Source organism: Ceratotherium simum, chromosome 2, assembly GCF_057802395.1.
Source record: "Ceratotherium simum simum isolate JZ-2026a chromosome 2, ASM5780239v1, whole genome shotgun sequence".
Lineage (NCBI taxonomy): Eukaryota > Metazoa > Chordata > Mammalia > Perissodactyla > Rhinocerotidae > Ceratotherium > Ceratotherium simum.
In genome coordinates this window covers 50,231,801-50,252,207 of record NC_141901.1, presented here as the reverse complement: position 1 = coordinate 50,252,207, position 20,407 = coordinate 50,231,801, and the positions used below count along the sequence as shown (strand labels likewise).

Genomic DNA, 20,407 nt, shown 5'->3' with positions numbered 1-20,407 from the left:
TCAAGTCTGAGATGCCCATTATATGGCCAAGTATTTACGTCAAACATGCAACTGGCTATATGAGGCTAGAGCTCAGAGGAGAGGTCAGGCTAAAAATATAAATTTGGAAGTCTCAGCATATGGATGGTATTTAAAGCTTTGGGAACTGGACAAGATCATCAAGAGAGAAAATGCAAATAAAGAAAAGAGATCCAAAGACTGATTCCTAAGGCAAAATTTAGAGACTGGAAAGAGGACAAGTCAAAAATGAGATAAAGAAGGATTGACAGGAAGGGAAGAAACACCAGGAAAGTACGGTAGCCTAAAAGCCAAGTGAAGACTGTAATTCAAGAAGGAATGCTCAAGAAGGATCAGCTAGGGTTAAATGCTACTGAAAGGTTGAGGAATAGGGCCAAGAACAGATTAGTGGGTGTGGTAAGTTGAAGGTCGCTGGTAACACTGAACATATATGAGAGCAGACAGATGATCAGGGAACGAAAGCTGGCGCGTGAACTCCTTGAGAAGTTTGTATGATCCTAACATTTGTTGTTAAGAGAAAAGGAGAACAAGCATGCCCTTCTAAACCTAATTCCTTGGTGTTTCTTGCTGAGAGACAAGGGATACTAATTGGAATGAACAATGGATCTGACACAATATGTTAATTCCTGTACCAACACTGTGTGGTAGGAAATGTGATCATTTATATAACAATTTCAGAAAGGCCTTGCAGATTATACCATGATAAAACTGTCTGAGAAGATTATTCTTATTTTATACTAAGTACTCCTTTGAAATTATTTTGAAATAAAGAAACTGATTTTACCTAGATGTTGGTGTATAGTCCATCTAACTGGCCTTTGAAACTAGAGGCAACCACAAGCTCTGTTGACCTGTTCACAAGCAGTCAGACTTGAACTGGACGAGCTAAAGAGAGGACAAATGGAGACAATACTTATTTTCCATAGTTGAACTGCCTCAAGCTTAATGGAATGACATTTCACAGAAATTCATTATTTCAAAAAATTATTCACAGATTTTATGACAATGACTCATGCTGAAACTTCTTAACCATAATATAAAAAGTTCCATGAAACACAAACTTAAGTTTTCATTTTGCAAACCTGAATGCCAACTTTCAGGACAAAATTACCTCTTTAAAATAATTTTTCTTTCTAACTCTAAGTAATACCCACTTACAGAACATTTGAAAAATACCAAAAAGTAAGGAAGGAAAAAAACTCTCAAATTTTGACGTAGTTCTTACCTTGTTCTATGATAGGCAAAATCACAATGTATGTGCAATTTTGACCCTGGTTCCTTTAGTATTTTAAGGTAAATATTTCCCCTCTCAATTACACTGTGAAGCAGAGGAAGGAGGTACAATCTAAGAGCTTGGGCTCTGTTATCAGAAGGCCTGAGTTCAGGTCTAGACCCACCACCTCATAGTTGTGTTATCTTTGAGTGTAAGCCAGTTTTCTTAGTTCTAAAACAGGAGTAATACACTCCTAGGGTTATTGTAAGGATTAAATGATATAATCTGTATTAAAATTGCATAGCAGAGCACCTGGCAAGGCAAAATAAAAGTTGCTGTTCTAATTTTCTCAGAGCCAATGTGAAAGTCACGTGCACCACTGCTGAGATAAAGGTATGTCTCGATGTGTGGCAAAGACCAAAACACTCACTGTCAAAGACCCATGAGCACCAAATAAACCAAACACAAATTGTTGAATTAAGATACACTCTTAACTCAATGTCTGCCCTTGTAATGACTTGTTAATCTCTAACACCTAAATCAACCCAACATCCGTTTTCTTTGATTCTGCTCCTGTACCACTAGAAAAAAACAATCAGTAATTATCCTGTCTGCTGTCAAAACAAATGCATGTTTTCCTATGTCAGCTGGCCCCTTCACAAACACTATTAAGAAATTACTTTACTCATTCTTGGTTGACTGTCTATGCTATTCCATATAGCATCTATGGTAGATAGCCTCTAAGATGTCCTTCAGTGATACCTGCCTCCTGATACTAATGCCCCTGTGTAGATGTCTCCCATAATGAATAGGGCTGGACTATGGAACCAACAGGATATTGCAGAAATGACAGTGTGTGTGACTTCCAAGGATGAGTCATAAAAGATATTGTGGCTTCTGCCATGCTCTCTCTTGGACTGCTTGCTCTGGGGAATTTAGCTCCCATGACGTGGGACACGCAAGCAGCCCATGGAAAGGCTCCTATGGGAAGAAACTGCGAGCTCCTGCCAACAGCCAGCATCAACTGCCAGGCATGTGAATGAATCACCTTGGATCTTCTAGCCGCAGCCGGGCTTCAAATGACTTCAGCCTCAGCTGACATCTTGACTGCATCCTCATGAAAAACCCTGAACCAGAACCAAGCAACTAAGCAGCTTCTGAATTCCCGACCCATAGAAACTGTGAGGTAATAAATGCTTATGTGCCACTGTGTCCCAGGCATTCATTCTTTTCAAGCACTGTTAGGTGCTGAGTCTTGTCTAATGGAAGAGACAGACCCACAAAAATCACACGAACATATAATCATAGAAACAAATACACAGTTAAAATCTACGATAACTGTGCTGAAAAGAAGAACAAGGGGGGAGCTAACTTAGACTGGGGAAGCAGAGAATGTCTCTTCCAGACAGTGACAGTCAAGACCAAAAGCAGCAGAAGAGTTTTACAGACAGAGGAAACGGTAAATCTGGGAGCATTAAGGTGAGAAAGAGCCTAAAACACTAAAGGAATGGAAAGAAGGCCACTGTGGCAGATACAGTGAGTCACAGGGTATTACATATGTTACAAATATGCTTTCTAAAGCATATTTACAAAAATCCCATAAAGTAGGTACTAGAACTCTTATTTTACAGCAAGGGCATCAAGACCCAGAGGTTCAATTATCAACTCAATGTAACAACTAGTAAGTGGCACCCTGAGATCCAAATTGAAGACCAGCTGGCACTAAAACTGATGCCAATTCTGTTACATCATACCACATTGCCTCCCTTCTTTTCCTGATGCTCTGAGAAAAAGATCATCATTCAAATCACAGACATGCGCTGCATAACCACATTTTGGTCAAAACAGACCACACATACGACAGTGGGCAGGTAAGATTAGTACCGCATAACTTAGGTGTGTTGTAGGTTATACCATCTAGGTTTGTGTAAGTACACTCTATGATGTTCACACAACGATGAAATCGCCTAACAATGCATTTCTCAGAACGTATTCCCATCAAGTGACGTATGACTGTACGTACCTTATTGTCCCTCCAGCTCAAAATCTGTCTTTATTCACTCTTTCCAACTTCCAAGCGATTTTAGAGTGTATTGCACACTTTTAAGCCTGCCAAATCACCTTCATTTAAGCTTTTACTCCACTTGACAAGCTGTCCTCTAAGAGAATGTAACAACATCAATTCTCCCTTTAACATTTTGATCTCTCCTTCCCCTCAGTCTTCCTACTCTCAAAAAATTTTCCTACTCCATTTCTTCTTCAGAATACCAACTAAACTCCTCTTCTCGTCACTTTACTTTTTAAGAGGAATCTCTTTTGCAGGTCTACTTCCTTTTCTTCCACTTATTCAACTTCCTGCAGTTTTGCTTCCATCTCTATCACAATGCTAAAACTGTTCTTTCAAGGTCAACAATAACTCCCCAAATGTCAAATCTAAGAGCTAATCAAATTTTAGCTATTGATTACTCCCTCCCTGAAACTCTATGATCTTCCTTGACAGTACACACTAGTGGTTCTCCTATATCTCCTATCACATCTTGTCGGTATAGTTTGTTGGATCTTCTCCCCAAATCTTAAAAGTTATTGTGACCCACAAGACATTGGATGTTAAATGAGTAATAAATAATTCCAGAGCTGTTATTGTAGGGCAAAGTTTAATGACATTATATGGAAAGTGTGATGGCATTTAACAAAGGGTGAATTCTTTTTCAGCTCCATCTTTAAACAGAAATTGATTTTTCTCAACAAAAAGAAATTTAACTCTCCCCCTCCCCCAACATGCACACCTTAGCAATAAAGCAAATGGAGCAGCAAAGCCAAGCTAGGCGGGAAAATCTAATCCCTGATCTTTAAGGAACAGTAGTTCTTAACATTTTTGGAGTCACAGATCCCTTTGAGAATCACATGAGAAAGATAAATAATTTTACCACCCAAAATGTAAGTATATGAGCTCATACAAGCACACATTTGCAAATAAATTTGAGAGGGTTCCCAGATTCAGATTAAGAATCCCAGTGATAGAATGCAAACAGAGTGCTCAGGTGAGGGAGGTAGGCGGGGAAGGCTACAGTAATTTATAGCTATAGCCAGAATTTTGGATAACATTAAAGAAGAGCAAGACTTTTCACTGAAAAATCGATTGATCAGTTCTGTACTTTGAACAGGTTCATAAGCAAACACAAAACCTTAGTAAAAAAAGATCCTGAAGCAAGACATTTATGTCCCAGGATCAAAAAGTCAACATGGGACAAACAAATAATTCCAGAATGGATCAGATCTATTTCCTGAGCCATAGTATCTTAAGGGTTATCTTCAGTACCTTCCTGGATAAGGACCTAAACACAAAGAGAACTCACTATGCATCCTTTACAATTCAAACACATAGTGAGTATAAATGGTTCTCATTACACTCCAGCTGGGTTTTTTCCTCAAATCTTCTTGTCATCTTTTAGTTTAAAAAGTCCTCTAAATAGTGCTTTATATGAATAATTGGGTTGGTCAGAGAGATTAGATTTTTATTGTTCAAAACTGGGCAAAACCAGGCAGAACACCTTGGATCACTGTCCAAAAAAACCTGATTTTTGTCTGGATAAAAAGAAAATGGTTTCATTTAAAAGAGAAAAACAAGAACTGTAACTCGGTTTACTTGTTCTTGAAAAATGCGTACATTGACTAGACAGGCCTGGATAAAAGTACAAAGAGAGTTGGTCCATGCTCATGACCTCCATTAATTACCAGCTCTATTTCACTGTTTTTGTATAAATTACAGGTTTACCATTCTTTCTTTGTATTTCAATATTTAAAACTTCAGGGTACATTAGATATTGTGCAAAAATCCCATCCCCAAACCAAATCTATTATATTTAAGAATCATTCTATGCAAATGGAAAGAATGACATTCTTTTTAAAGTTACTTAGATGGAAAAACAAACCAATATGTCAACAATAAATACAGTATAACAAAAATACTTCCAAGCCATGTCAATGGCCCAGGCCAAATTTAACACTATCTTCAAAAATACCCAAAGCACATGCTTTAAGTGAGTTAGTAACACTTTCAGTTAAAAGAACTTTACTATGTTTCAATAAGTATTAATACGTTGAGCAATTTGAAACTTAAATAAGAAACCAGGGTTATACTCTTGAAATAGCGTACTAGGAATTTTATAACATGCAATATCTAAGCACTCAATCGCAGTTGCTCTTACACCAACTTTTATTAAAATTATTTTTTCCATTTTTGGTTGTCCCTTCTCATAATACTTAATAAAGTCAAGAAAATTTCTTTTAAAAAAGGTAAAATCATGACTCATTCAAATATAAAAATGAACATGTGTTTAAGATCTTATTTAACTCAGAAGGGAACCAGGAAGATGGTAGATAAAGGGAATCCCCAAATCGGACACATTAATAGATCAGGAATATTGAAACGAATGTATAAGGAGGCAAAACTTCCACTGAACCTCTAAGGGGACAGAATTTGTATGTCTATAGACAAAAATTATTTAGCAGTGACATTAGGTATCTACAGTTTACACAGTTGTAAAGTAGCTTTCTTAGAACCAGATAATCCAAGGGGTGTCATCTAGATAGCATCTAGACTAGGACGTTTTCTACTGAAGCACACATTTTTTCCCTATGATAATATAACGCACATCACCTGTAGGAGATATTAACCACACACAGCCACCTAAATGCTTCCTTCCCCACCAACTTACTGAAATAATAGTCTGTTACCACAATTTCCTTCCTTTTTCATCCAACCCACAGTAATCTTGTTTCAAAACACCTACACTGCTACATCTATTTACAGTCTCATCATATCCATTCTTTACTATTGCAATTCTCTTGAATATGGAAGACTAGCTGAACATGTCTCAAAAACTCAAGAAACGTCCATAGAAAATCAGATAATGTAGATAAAAGTCTAATTTCTAGGCTGGCTACAGATATCTTGTTCAGTAAGCAAAGGCAGAGGCTTATTTCTTTTGTAGAGCTATCTGGTAGCGTTAATTTTGCACAGCTATAGACATCAGAACTCATTTCTGAATACTTCTATGCAGCGTAAGAATAAAAGCAGACAGAACTGCAAGAGAGCATAGACACAAATAATCATTCTATTACAAAAGAAAGGAAGAGTTTTACTGAACCAAACTGAGGACTATAACCCGAGAGTCGCGTTCAGAGAAAACTGATTTTCAGCACAGTTATATACCATTTCCAAACAAAGAGACATATATCAAGCATAGCAGGGGTACATTCTTTCAAGGGTTCAAGGAGATAATTTTGTTACAGATTAGCACGTACACAGAGGGTCAACGTGACCCTGGTGTCATGAGAAGAGAGACTTATCTTCAAAGAGTACTAGGGTCACGAAAAGGAAGGCATCAATTCTTATCTTCAAAGAGTACATTCTTTACTTTAGGATAATGATTAAAGCAGATGTACAATGTATGTTTGATAGGCCCTAAATCAGGCTTCTTTGGTTCACATAAAATTTAGGCCAAATCCAGTTTACACCAATGGTTTCCCCATACACCTCAATATGTAAAATTTTTTTACATCAAGAGAAAAGCCAATTCCCACCTGGTGACAGAGCACCTAAGCCTCAATTACCAAGCAAGGAGGAGTCAGCTCTGGTCACTTCCCCCTCAAGCGGCCAGGGAGCGGACACACAAAGCCAGACCAATGTCACTCCAGGGACTGCGGAGATCCAGACAACTCAGCATCCTGTGCTCAGCGTCTACCCAGCCCTGACTCTAGTTGCTCTCAGTTCGTGGAATGCTCAGTGCACAGGGGCAGCAACACAGACTCGACTCTGGGGCTGTAACCGGCAGGGCTCCCGGCCGCCCTATTTCACCTGGGCCCCGGGGCGCGCGCCTCTCCAGGGCTACAGCACCACTGTCTCTTGTGCCTGCGTCTGCCTACCCTCTCTCTTCTCGTCGATAAGTCGTCCCCGGCAGCACCTCGGGCGACAGGAACCCAACCAACAGCTGCGTTAGAAGGGACCGGCTCATTCTTCCAGAGAGCGGACAGAACTAACCCTTTCCGCTCGCACCCCCAGCCCGGGCCGCGTCCCGTGCGCGTTCAGCCGCGCCCCCGGCCCGCTCCGCCCCGCCTCCCCTCCCGGCCTCCGTCCCGCCTCTCACAGCACTCGGGCGGTCCCATCCGGACGGCAGGCGGGGCGGGTTAAGCTCCTCGTAGAAAGCGGCCGAGCGGCATGCCCGGACAGCCCTTGCCAGGAGCTCGGCGCGTAAGACGAATCAAAGTCCCAGGAGGCTGGAGGGACCAGCTGCCGGAGCTCTGGGCGGCGAAACCCCGGCTTCCGCTCCCCGCCTGCCCTCACCAATCAGAGCGCGGCTCTTACGTCATTTCCTCCTAGAAGGCAACGGGAACGTCGGGCGGAAGAGGGCCCGGAGCGGACCCGGAAGGGGTGGGTCCCGTGGGCGGGTCCAATCGCTTCGGAGCCTCGTGGAGGCCAAGGTGAGTGCAGTGGGTGCACAGCGGCCGAACGCCGTTTCTCCGCTGCTCGGGTTTGGCTGGTCCTGGCTGAGGCCTTCAAGATGTCAGCAGCAGATGAGGCGGGGGGATTTGGGGCTGGTCTCTAGAACGGGGGGGGGGGGAACCTAGGCGACTGGGAGCGTCCCACCGCCGTACCCGGAGGCCACCCGCATACGCGCGGGGCTGGCGCGTGCCTTGTGGGGATACCCGACCCCGCTTGGGTACGGGCTCGCCAGAGGATGCTCCGGCAGCGTGGTCAGTGTGCGGCACCCTTCTCACCCTCTCCTGACGGAAGACTCGGTTTTAGGGACGTCTGACAGGTTTGTTACCACGGCTTAGCCCTTTTGTGCATCACAGAAGCAAATGTTTTGAGGGGCTGTGGGTTAGGAAGCAGGGATGGTAGGGGCGCGGAGGAAGATTAGATCGTAAGCTTTCTCCAAAAGACGTCGAGATCTGTGCACGTGAGACGCAAGTGACTAGTGCCAAGTTGAATGCAAGGTAGTTTAAGTATTGAGGCAGTGGAAAAGGCTGCGAGAATTGGACTAGCCCCGAAGGAAGTGGGCCTCAGAGGGTAACACTGATGAAAATAGGTAGACGGGAGAATGCATGTTATTCTAGGTGCGAGGAACAATATGAAGAAGGAATGGTGTCAGGACAAGGAAGGAAACCAACTAGCCTGACAAGAAAGAAGGTTATACGGGAAATAAAGGATAGAGAGGTTGAGTTCTTGGAAACTGCAAACAGTTTAGCCCTTTCAAAGGCAGTGGGGTAGGGACAGGGCCTTTGAAAAGATTAGTCAGGTAGTATTATGACTTGTAAATGAAAAGAATAAAAAACGTGGAAGCGGAGGTGTTAGATAGAATACTAATGCAGGAACCCGGTGATAAGGAGCTGGAACAGAAAGTAGTGGAATAGAGAAAAGGAGCCTACTTCAGAGAAACAATCAGGTGAAAGTTTCTGACGAAAAGAGAGGACAAAGAGAAGCAGTTTAGCTTAGTGGTTAGAAGAAGAAATTTTGGAGTTAGATTGACTAGATTGGAATCTGGCTTTGGCACTTAAAACTAGCTAGATGACTTTGGGCTAGCTGTTTCTCTGTGCTTAGTTTCCTTGTCTGTAAAATGGGGATAAGAATGGCACTTAGTAAGGTCATTGTGAAGAATTTTTTATGCGTATATGTACAGTATGCTAGATGCTTTTCTAAATGTTTTACATGTATTAATCCATTTAATTAACTGAGTTGCTATATGTAATTAAACAACTGCATATGTTTCCTCAGTTATATACATTGAATATATCAGTTTCCATATAGTAAGCACTCTTTAAGTCTTAGCTGTTGTAGTATTTTTTTTATTAATGAACCAAAGGTTACTACAAGGTTTTGAGCCTAAACGGCTAGGAGGATTGTGTGTTTTAAGAGTCAGAAGATGAGAGGGGTTCGGGAAGCAAGGTAGGTTTGGTTTTAGACATGTTAAATGTGATGCTGCAAGGTATTTGAATGGGGATGTCTAATAAGTTTGGAGGACTCTAGGATTAGTATTAGTGTATGTAAATAGGACTGGCAATAGAGATGTGGGAGTCCCTGGGCCTAGGCATGCTGTATGAAGTCTCCAAGGAAACTACCATGGATGGAGTTGATAGATGGCCAGAGACTACCATGAGGAACAACTACAGTTAAGGGGCTGGAGGAATAAGATGAATTGGGGAAGAATTGATAAAGAATTGGCCTAGGCTAAGAACATTATCATCATGTTAGTATTATCTTTCCATTATTATTATTTTTTTTAAACATAATTCTTTTTTTAATTTTATTTATTTTTCCCTCAAAGCCCCAGTAGATAGTTGTATGTCATAGCTGCACATCCTTCTAGTTGCTGTATGTGGGACACGGCCTTAGCATGGCTGGAGAAGCGGTGCGTCGGTGCGCGCCCAGGATCCGAGCCTGGGCCTCCAGCAGCGGAGCACGCGCGCTTAACCGCTAAGCCACGGGGCCAGGCCCTCTTTCCATTATTTTTAACTGGCTTTATGTTGGTTCCTATGAGAAGAAAAATGAAGCTGGTCAGTGATTATTAAAAGAAAGTATTAGCAGAATTAGCATTGAATATTTTTCTGTTAAAGTAGACTAAAACGGCAGATTGTAATCAGAAAGAGATCTTGTAGAGTTAAACCAAACAAACAAACCAACAGCTCCAACAAAACAGCAGAAGAACAAAAAAACAGCTCCAAAAAAGGCTGTACCTTCTGTTTAGTATTCTTGTGTTTTTTGAGTTGCATGGGTTTTTGGGGACATACTTTTCACTCTTCCATATCAAGAGCAGACAGGCTTGACTTGTTATGTCCTTCACCTGTTGTCTGTTTTATCCATAACCAGTGTTTTCAGTGAATTCGATTTAGTGCAGGAACTGTGGCATCTTTGAAAAATAGTGTGCCAAGTTGCTGTACCATTTTTCTGTGCCAAGGGGAGGTCGCTGCCCTGGTTTGGAAATCAAGGACAGACCTGCATGTACTAGAACAGTAGTTTTCAAAGCGAGGAACCACAGCAGCATCACTTAGGAACTTGTTAGAAGTGAGAAATCTTGGGCTTCACCCCAGACCTACTGAATCAGAAATAGGCACTGGGGAGGTGAGGTGGAGGTGGTTCCCAGCTGTCTCTTTTCATAAGCCCTCAGGTGATTTGGATACATACTAGAGTTTGAGAACCACTGTGCTAGAAGGTAAATGCCATGAGGTCAAGGATCTTGTTTTTCTCAACACTGTGTCTCTAGCATCTAGAACAGTGCCTATCTACTTAGTAGGTTTACAGTAAATGTTCGATGATAAATATTTTCAGTCTCAGGCTGTCAATCTTAGTGTAAAAACTTTGATGGTGGTTGAATGGGCAGAAGCAAATAGTTTAGCTGCATTGAGGCCATATGTCAGAGGTGGGCATGACAGTGTGACCAATTTGAAACTTGAGGAATGAGGGATTACATGTTGAGTCTACAGTGAATCAAAAATGAAGATGTCCAGGTATTTTATGTCAATAATTTGTTCAGTGTAAAGAAAGGTTAAGAAGCCACAAGTTACATGCTTTTAACTGCATGATAAATGGTTGGTGTTTGCTAGCCTAACAGGACCAAGGTACCCAGAGAACTGAGTTTTCTTTGTTTGCATGCGCAGCTGCCTCACTCGTGGTGTCAGACATCATAACATGGGACTCACCAAGCAGTACCTGCGCTATGTTGCCAGTGCAGTCTTTGGCCTTATTGGCAGCCAAAAAGGTAATATTGTCTTTGTGACACTTCGTGGTGAAAAAGGACGCTATGTGGCAGTACCAGCCTGTGAACATGTTTTCATCTGGGACTTAAGGAAAGGAGAGAAGGTAAGCCCAAAATCAATGAGGCTGATAATTGTTGATGGGTATTTGAGGATGGAGAGGCAGAAGTGGGAGAGCTCTGATTGATCACACACAGATTTTTTTAACGTGTGCACCCCCACGAGAGAAATCTTTTTTCCTTTTGGTCTAAATAGCCAAGTGTCACGTTCTATTGTGTTCTTTTACACTAAATTCTGAAAACCGCAACCAAACAGGAGCTTACCTCTTAAGTATCTTATTTGTAGTGATATTCACAGGTAATTATTTCTGGTCATTATTCCTGACATGTTTGTTTTTCTCTACCAATTCTCTGTTTTTCAAGTTCCTCTTGTCCTCACAACCCAGTTATAAAGCGTTAGGCATTTAAAAGGAATATTATTCTGCTACGTTGACTGAATCTTTTTCTCACTTATACAAATGAGGCCCAAGAGTTGTTAAACTAAGCTTTCATACTTTGTGTGATTCTGAATTCCGTAAGCCTACCCCTTCTCCCAAACTTATACGGGTGTTTTGATATTGTCCACTCACTATATGACTTCCAAGAGTTTAATACCTTGGTACGTGTTGCCACCTGGGTCCCTTGGGGATAAACCACTATAGCACTCTGATGCCGTGCAAGTGGGTTTCTTACAAGATGGGGCTCAGTTAAAGCAAGGATGTGTTTATAACCCTTTATGGAAAGTCATTTGGTGTTGACATAGGATCGGGACTTAGTAATTTATTCCATTGCCTGGGGAATTTTTGCATGTATTATGCTAATGTATAGCTTTGGGGAAAATAATTTTACCTTTTTTTGAATGTTTCCTTGCTCGGTACAAATAATAATCCCTATATTAAAGAACTTGAGATGGATTGCAGAGTTTTATTATTATTCTTAAGAGTGATTTGGAATTAGTGATGCTCTTAATTTTACTGTGCTTGATTATTCCCACGCTTTTCCCTGATGACATGCTTAACTCCTCTACACTGTTTTTGATTATTATGATTTCAGATCCTCATCCTTCAGGGGCTTAAACAAGAAGTCACTTGCTTGTGCCCCTCCCCAGATGGGCTGCACTTAGCTGTTGGTTATGAGGATGGGTCTATCCGAATCTTCAGTCTCCTGAGTGGGGAAGGAAATGTGACCTTCAATGGACACAAAGCAGCCATCACTTCCTTGAAGTATGATCAGCTAGGAGGCAGGCTGGCGTCTGGGTCCAAGGTGAGACCTTGAGTCAAGTGCCCAGACTTTGGTCTAGTAGAGGGGTTTAAGGCTTATTCTGAAGCAGATTGTTCACAAAAATTGTTGGGTGAAACAGTGGGCATTTGGTGTACAAGACAGTATAGATGGTAGAAATAGAGTGAGAAGGATGGGTATGAATTGGGAGGTTCATTTTGTTTCCTATCATATTCTCTGATAAAAGCCTATTAAATATAGGAACAAGGCAAGGATGCCCATGACAACTATTATATAACATCGTTGTGGAAGTGCTACCCAAAACAGTACACAAGTGAAAAAAAAAAGAGATGGAAAAGGAGAGACAAAATGATAGTTCTTTCCCATTGAGTTTGGTAAAATAAGTAGCTTTCCTATATCTCAAAGTCATCAGTTAGAAAATAAAATGTAAAAAATTCCATTTACAATAGTATGTTAAGTAACAGACAGAAAAATACTATGAAACTTTACTAAAGAATGTAACAGAAGACTTCAGTAAAGAGAGACACAAACCATATTCTTGAATGGGAGCATAAAGTATTGAAAAGATACTAGTGTTTTCTGATTAATTTGTATAGTTAAAGTAATTTAAATAAATATCCCAAGGTTTTCTGTTGTTGTTTTAGAACGTGACCAAATGATTGAAAAGCATGTATGGAAAAACAAATGAATCAAAAACACCAGAATTTTGGGAAAGAAGAATAATAAAAAAGCGTTTCAGGTTTTTTTTCCAAGGTTAAATTTTTTTAGGAGGTTTCAGATACTAAAATGCATTATGAAGTCATAATGTAAAATGTGTTATATTAATCTGATATCAATACAAAGTAGTCAGATAGATTATTGCAACCAAACAGGAATCCCAGAAACAAATTCACTTTCATATTCCTAATTAGTACATTTTAAGATGACATTTCTGATGAGTAGAAAAATGATGGATTACTTATAAAATCATACTGAGACAATTGGCGAACTATGTGGGTGAAAATTTTAAGTTAAAGCTTTACCTCATGCTGTATGCCAAAATGAGTCAGATTAAAAACTTAAATATTAAAGAGTGGTATTTTAAGTAAACTAGAAGATATGTAAGTAAGTATCTATCTGATATCAAGGTAGAAAAGGGCTTCAAGCATATCAGCAAAGAAAGAAATTATAAAGGAAAAAGTCAATAGATTTGAATACTTAAATTTAAAACGTTTGTATGTAAAAAAAAATATGGGAAAGTTGTTAAGAGAGTAAATCCTAAGAGTTCTCATCACAAGAAGAAAATTTTTTTTTCTTTTTTCTTCTTTTTGTTTTATCCCTATGAGAAGATGGATGTTAGCTGAACCTATTGTAATCATTTCACAATAAATGTGAATCAAACCATCATGCTATACACCTTCAACTTATGCAGTGATGTATGTCAATTATTTCTCAGTAAAACTGAGAAAAAAATTAAAAGACAATGGAAAAGAGAAAGTAATAGTTTCAATATAAAAAGGAAGGATTAATATCATCCATCTCTTAATAATTTATAAACAATCAAGTGAAAAAATAAGACCCAAAGAAAGGTGCAAGACATGACTTGGAAGTTCAAAAGAGGTACAAATGACCAGTAATCAGCATAGAGCATGTACAGAATTTCTCATTGGTATTCAGAAATGCAAATCAAATAAATATTGAGACATTTATTTTTAACTTGTGAAATTGGCAGTGGTTTTTGAGAAACTGATAATATCCAGAGCTGAGGGGATGGAAAACTGGCTTTGTAGTACATATCCCTGGTGGATTGGTACAGCCTTTCTGGAGGTCACCTTGATGATATGCATTGCAAACTTTAAAAATAGAAATACCTTTTAACCCAAGAATTGCCCTGTTTAGCGTTTATTCTGATCAGAGATATACACAAAAATTTGTGTACAAGAATGTTCATTTCCACATATTTATAATAGAAAATTGGAAACCACCTAGATGGCAAAAATAGAAAAATTTTTAAATAAATTATGGTATATGCGTAGGATTGATTATTATATGACCATTAAAAATGAGAACAGTCTGGAAAGATGTGGAAAAATGAGAATCTATTAAATGAAAAAAAGGGAGAGGATTATAAAATGATATGAAGGGTATGGTCTCAGTTTTCTAATAGGAAAATAACTGGATATATACATAAAGACTGGAACAACATAAAGTGTCTATGGTGATTATATCTGGATGGTGGAATTAACTGGCATTTATTTCCTCTGTACTTTTCTTTCCAAAGTTTCTGCAAGGACCATACATTACCTTTGTAATAAAAATATTACATCCCATTATTTGTCAAGTTAGGCCTTACGTGAGGCCTTATGTGAAAAATTTTCTTGTGTATTATTTGATCCCTTTAGGACACAGATGTTATTGTGTGGGATGTGATCAATGAAAGTGGCCTCTACCGTCTAAAGGGGCACAAGGACGCCATCACACAAGCATTGTTTCTACGAGAAAAGAATCTGCTCGTTACTAGGTAAAGAAATAACAGTTCCATTTCCAGTTCTTTTCTAGGTGAATTCATTGGAGAGGGTTTCAGAGAAAGAATGTGCTTCATTCCTTAATCATTTCACTGCTCTGTACTCAAGCTCATGTGCTAGTTTCCTCTTCTGCTCTCTGCTTTCCTCCCTCCTTCCTTCCCCTCCCAAGTAGTATCAGAGAAGCTATCCAGAGTTATTTATAGCATTATTTAATTCCCTTTCCTGGTTTGTCATTATTTTCCCCTGATATCAACTTTTTCATGTTCCTTAACCTTTTGACACACCTTTTGTAGAATGAGCTGTCTACTTCCTAGATCTCTGGAAAGTGAGGAAAGCAGAATATGGAGCAGTGGGCAGATGTGAATACCAAGTGTTTGATTTAGCCTGCCTTTTGAGAAGAGACGTACTCCATATTTAGGCCTTTTGAACATCTGTTAGATTGAACCATTTGAAATATCCATTTGTGTAGGTCAAAAATGGTAGGTCAACTTTCACATAGTTCAACCTAATATAATGATTATCATTCCTAAGGAATGGCCACCCAGGAAAGTTTGAGATCTAAGGTTTGCCAGGCAGTAATTAGAAGAACCATAGTAACAAGTCAGAAGAAATTGTGAAGGAGCCCCAACTGCTGTACCAGTGGTGGATTTGTTCCTATGGGATGGGATACAGGGACATCAGTATGTCTTGTTCAGATTAGTGTGTCTTGTTCAGATAACACAGATTTCGTGAGAGAACAACTCTACAGTTCTACTACAATATATACATTATAGCTCAGGGAATATAAAAGAAAGGAAATAACACCGTGAGGTGGGATTATATAAGAAAGATTTTGTAAATCGAGTTTTTTGGTTTTCTCCAGTTTAGTCATGAAGGAGGATTATATTAGATTTGTGTTAGTGAACAAGCAGGGAAGAAGCATTTGAGCAGGAAGAGTCGAGCCCATTGGCAGGGAGATCAAGAGCCAGTTAATGGGAGGTTTTGAGAAGGGTGCTGAAGAGCCTGATTTTGATTCTGTAGAGAACCTTGAGCTAGTATAAATTTAGAAAATTGAGATTATCTGACAGTAGTGTATTGGAAGTGATGAGGGAACAGGTGTGGACAAAGAGACCAGAAGAGAAGCTATTAAAATAATTCAGCCAGTAGGACTTAAATTCAGATTTGTGTACAGAAATGGGCTGGAAGGAATCAAGGCTTAGGTACTTTACAGAGGAGGCATTTTCAGGACATAGAGACTAACTGGACATGGGAGACAAGGGAGCAGGAGAGGTCTAAGATGTTTCTGTGTTAGATAGTATGAAAGAATGTTGATGCTGTGATGATGGAAGTGATGGGTGACAGATCAAGTTCTATGTTCTTTAGCATTCTGAATTCAAAGTTATTTTTGTGCTTACAGGTGAAACATTTTATTTTCTACCTAAGAATAGCCACATGGCAAGTTAGAATTCTTTACTTTTTTTTTTTTTTCTGTAAGGAGGACTAGCCCTGAGCTAACATCCGATGCCAATCATCCCCTTTTTTCTTGAGGAAGACTGGCCCTGGGCTAATATCCGTGCCCATCCTCCTCTACTTAATATGGGACACTGCCACAGCATGGCTTAACAAGCGGTGCATCGGTTTGCGCCCAGGATCTGAACCTGCGAACCCGGGCCACCGCAGCGGAGCGTGCGCACTTAACCGCTGCGCTACTAGGCGGCCCCTAGAATTCTTTACTTTTTAAAGGAAAGGTCAGGTAGAATAGTAGCATTGAAGATTATTGCTGTATATTGTCTTTTTAAGGCAGCAAATGAGTCCTTAATTTCCCTGTTAATTTAGTTATTCTTCCTAATAAGATTTTTTACTATTTCTTTTAGTGGGAAAGATACCATGGTGAAATGGTGGGACCTGGATACCCAGCACTGCTTCAAAACGATGGTTGGCCACCGAACTGAGGTACATGTAGGGTCATGGGCCCAGGGAAAGGATGGCAAGGTGAAAAGGAAAAGATGGTTTTCTTCTCTGGCCCATTTGTGGCTCTGTTCTTACCGCTCGCAGTAATCATCCTGTGCTGTCTTGAGAGAGAGACAGGTTTGTGTGGTGGAAGACGTGCCAGCCATCAGAGCAGGTAAAGCTGCCCTAGCATTTAGTAAAAATTGGCCTCAGATAAGTTTTTAATCCATGACTATGAGTTTCGTTATTTTTAAATAATGTGTCTACCTTTGTGATTGTAGAGAGGTTTAATGATACCATGTGTACAGTGCCTGGTCCAGTGACACGGAAACAGCAAATTCTAGCCACTATAATGGTTACCTGAAAATAGATCTGTTCAGTAGAGATAGGGACTATTTTATATCTTTGCATTGTCCTCTGTACTTTATTCATACCAGGCTTTTCAAAAGTGTGTACCTGGAATTAATGAGGAGGAAAAGCAAGTTAGATTCTTTGTTGATTTGCAACAATACTGTTATTTTCATTGCTTAGTTCTTGGATATTTGAGGCTGAAAATTATGCAGTAGACGTTAACGGAGCACCTTTTATTTGCGAGGCACTGCTGAAAGCAAGAAGTATGAGACTTAAAATCATCATTTGAATGGATTCTAATTAGGGTTTATGCTGAACAGCCATTATCTCGATTTAAGGATAGGAAATTACAGAGAAACTTCTAGTTATCACATAAACAGCCATTCTACCACAGGCCATTTTTTCTTTCTAAAAGTGAGATTTCTGTTATTGTATTTTGAAAAGGTTGCTGGACTTTGCAAATACCAAAGAGATTTCAGTACAGTATACTTAGACTTTTGAATGTCACATCATACATTCTGGAATCTCTTAAAAATCATTTTGGAATCTTTTTGTACTCTGTAGGTTTGGGGGTTGGTTCTGGTGTCAGAAGAAAAGCGACTCATCACTGGGACTTCCGACAGTGAACTGAGGGCTTGGGACATAGCCTATCTACAGGAGGTAATTACTGTTTTCTGATCATGTGGTAGCACTTTCATAGGCTCATTGACTTTAGAATTAGGTGTAATTATTGAGTACTTCCATAGTACTAGAACGAATTCTATCACATTGATAACCTGCAACTTCTGAACGAATTTTTTCTTCATTATATGCTCCATTGCCCTCATTTATTTGAGTTTGGAAGGAGGATAGCTTCAGGCTTACAGCCTCTGGTAACGCTAATGTGTTAGTTTGTGGGGTGCTTAGCCTGATATTTCTGGACCTTAAGTGTCCATGGATGGACTTCAGAAGATCTGTGACCCTTTACCCTCAAGCAAAAATCTATATAAACTTTGTGTTTATTTATAAATATGTATGTTTTAAGAAGATCTATAACTTTTTCTCAAATCCTCAAAGATTTTGTGGAAAAAAGATTATGGACATTAGGTTTAGCTGGAGTTAGGTATGTGGTATTGTGTTCAGTCCATTTTGATGAGTTATACATTAGTAGGCAAGGGTTTATTTTTTCCTTATTTAAGGAGAAAATGTAATCTCTTGGAATGCCTTTACAATTCTTAACACCAATGTGAATCTTTCCCTCTAGAATATGGTAGATCTTTCACCTAAGAAGCTTTTAAAGTTAATGAAGAGTCAGTCATCATTTTTTACCTTGTTACTAATTAATAGTCCTTATACAATACAGTGTTATTGGAGATAGCATAGTGAATAATGTTTTGTTTGCATTTGATGTAGTCAGTTTTTTTTATGCTTTTTTTTTTTGAGGAAGTGTTATTGGAGATAGAACAGTGAATAATGTTTGCATTTGATGTAGTCAGTTTTTTTTATGCTTTTTTTTTTTTGAGGAAGATTGGCCCTGAGCTAACATCTATTGCCAGTCTTCCTCCTTTTTTCTCCCCAAAGCCCCAGTAGATAGTTGTATGTCATAGTTGTACATCCTACTAGGTGCTCTATGTGAGACGCCAACTCAGCATGGCTTGATGAGTGGTGCCTAGGTCCGTGGCCAGGATCCAAACTGGCAAACCCCGGGCTGCCGAATGGAGTGCGTGAACTTAACTGCTACGCCACCGGGCCAGCCCCTTCGGTTTTTAATGTATTCTGATAAATGTACTGTCATTGAAGCGGTTTGGTCAAAGAGATCATTAAATGGAAGTTATTAGTGGCTGTAAGGACAGGTTTCTAAGTCATTATCGTTAAGAGTCACTTCCTGGAACACGTTATTTCAGCTTTTATTTTCCCATTTTTATAAAGCAGATTGAAGACCCAGAAGAACCAGAGCCCAAGAAAATCAAAGGGCCTTCCCCTGGAATACAGGACACACGTGAAGCAGAGGAGGGTGCCTTTGAGAGGAGTGAAGCTCCTGAGGATGTAATTCATTTCGTTTCTTATCTTCAATTGAGTTGAGTGGGGGGAAAAGTGAGAATTGCAAACTTTTAAATTTGCAATTCTCATCATTATTTTAGGAAATATCTTTGTCATCTGCATTTCTTGGAATCACATCTTTTGAGAGATTCAGCAGAACTTATATTTAACTTTCATCTTCTCTCTTGCTGCTTCTGTAGCGCATCCTTACATGCAGAAAAGCTGGTTCCATAATGCGGGAAGGAAGGGACAGAGTTGTGAACCTTACAGTCGACAGGACAGGCAGGATTCTTGCTTGCCATGTGAGTACTGGGCTTAGGAGAAAATAACAGACTAGGCTTTCCTGTCAGAGACTTGTTTTTCTTTCCTATTCAGTGTAGAGATCAATTTTTCTTTGGTCATATTAAGAATTCATTATATGGTACAGTGAGGATTCATAATCCCTCACTACTATTAGCATAAGAACAATAATGATTACTATTATTATTATTAGCAACCATTTATTAAATGCTTGCTTTTCTCAGCAATTTAAAAGCGTTAACTTATTTAGTCTGCAGAGTAATGCTATTATTAGCAACCATTTATTAAATGCTTGCTTTTCTCAGCAATTTAAAAGCGTTAACTTATTTAGTCTGCAGAGTAATGCTGTGCATAGGAAGTGGTAGCCCCACTTTACAGATGTGACGAGAATCCCAGAGAGATTAAGTTGTCCAAGGTGATAGAACTTGTAAGGGAAGAAAGAGAAATGTTATTATTTAGTTCTTACTGAGAAAAAGCTAAATTACAATTTGTCTTTCCTGGACTTACATCAACCTTTTGCCTTTCTAGGGAACTGATTCTGTGCTAGAAGTGTTTTGTATCCTTTCCAAAGAGGAAATTCAGAAGAAAATGGATAAGAAGAGGAAGAAAGCTAGAAAGAAAGCCAAGTGTGTTTTCTTAATATTTGCTAATCATAAAGTATCCTGGGTGGGCCACATACTACTGATAGAAAAACTGTGGCTTTTTTGAGGAAATATTTACTCTGTTACCAATTACTGTTAAAAGCTAGAGAAGATTTTGTGGAGTGCTGATAGTCCAGGTTTTAAATTTCTGCTCTTTAGTACAGTGTCATAACTAGCATGTGCCTAAGTCTTGATACTCAGAACCACATGGAAGTAGAAAGACAGATTTTTAGAAATAGCTTCTAAATGATTTAATTCTCAGAGGCTAGCAGTGTGTCTCTAATGACAGCAGACTATGCAGAAGGAAGCTGGGTGGCAATAATGTTAACTTTTGGGACTGTGAGAAGAAAGACTGGTTGGACAGTTAATATAGTTGAAGTTTAGAGGCAATATAACCTTGAA

General features: G+C 39.4%; 2 protein-coding genes across 8 annotated transcripts in view; one reads left to right on the top strand and one right to left on the bottom strand.

Moving 5' to 3' along the window:
• Positions 1-7,553, bottom strand: part of GDAP2 (ganglioside induced differentiation associated protein 2) — a 70,882-nt gene extending 63,329 nt beyond the window's left edge. Inside the window, exons 1-2 of one of the 4 annotated variants that reach the window (XM_087444764.1) lie at positions 7,381-7,553; positions 803-903 (exon numbers count right to left, since the gene is read on the bottom strand). The gene's annotated coding sequence lies outside the window, so the exon portion shown is untranslated. Of the gene's footprint in view, positions 1-802; positions 904-6,817; positions 7,134-7,159; positions 7,274-7,380 lie in introns of those variants that run through there. The other 3 variants (XM_087444771.1, XM_087444775.1, XM_004420605.3) reach the window with 3 other exon arrangements.
• Positions 7,554-7,658: 105 nt separating this feature from the next.
• Positions 7,659-20,407, top strand: part of WDR3 (WD repeat domain 3) — a 30,813-nt gene continuing 18,064 nt past the window's right edge. For 2 of the 4 annotated variants that reach the window (XM_087444755.1, XM_087444742.1), the window contains exons 1-9: positions 7,895-8,052; positions 10,889-11,090; positions 12,076-12,285; positions 14,643-14,761; positions 16,619-16,697; positions 17,610-17,705; positions 18,954-19,070; positions 19,265-19,366; positions 19,893-19,990. In XM_087444755.1, the coding sequence (XP_087300881.1) occupies positions 10,920-11,090; positions 12,076-12,285; positions 14,643-14,761; positions 16,619-16,697; positions 17,610-17,705; positions 18,954-19,070; positions 19,265-19,366; positions 19,893-19,990 (992 nt within the window). In that variant the 5' untranslated portion in view covers positions 7,895-8,052; positions 10,889-10,919. Of the gene's footprint in view, positions 7,715-7,894; positions 8,053-10,888; positions 11,091-12,075; positions 12,286-14,642; positions 14,762-16,618; positions 16,698-17,609; positions 17,706-18,953; positions 19,071-19,264; positions 19,367-19,892; positions 19,991-20,407 lie in introns of those variants that run through there. The other 2 variants (XM_087444747.1, XM_014779969.2) reach the window with 2 other exon arrangements.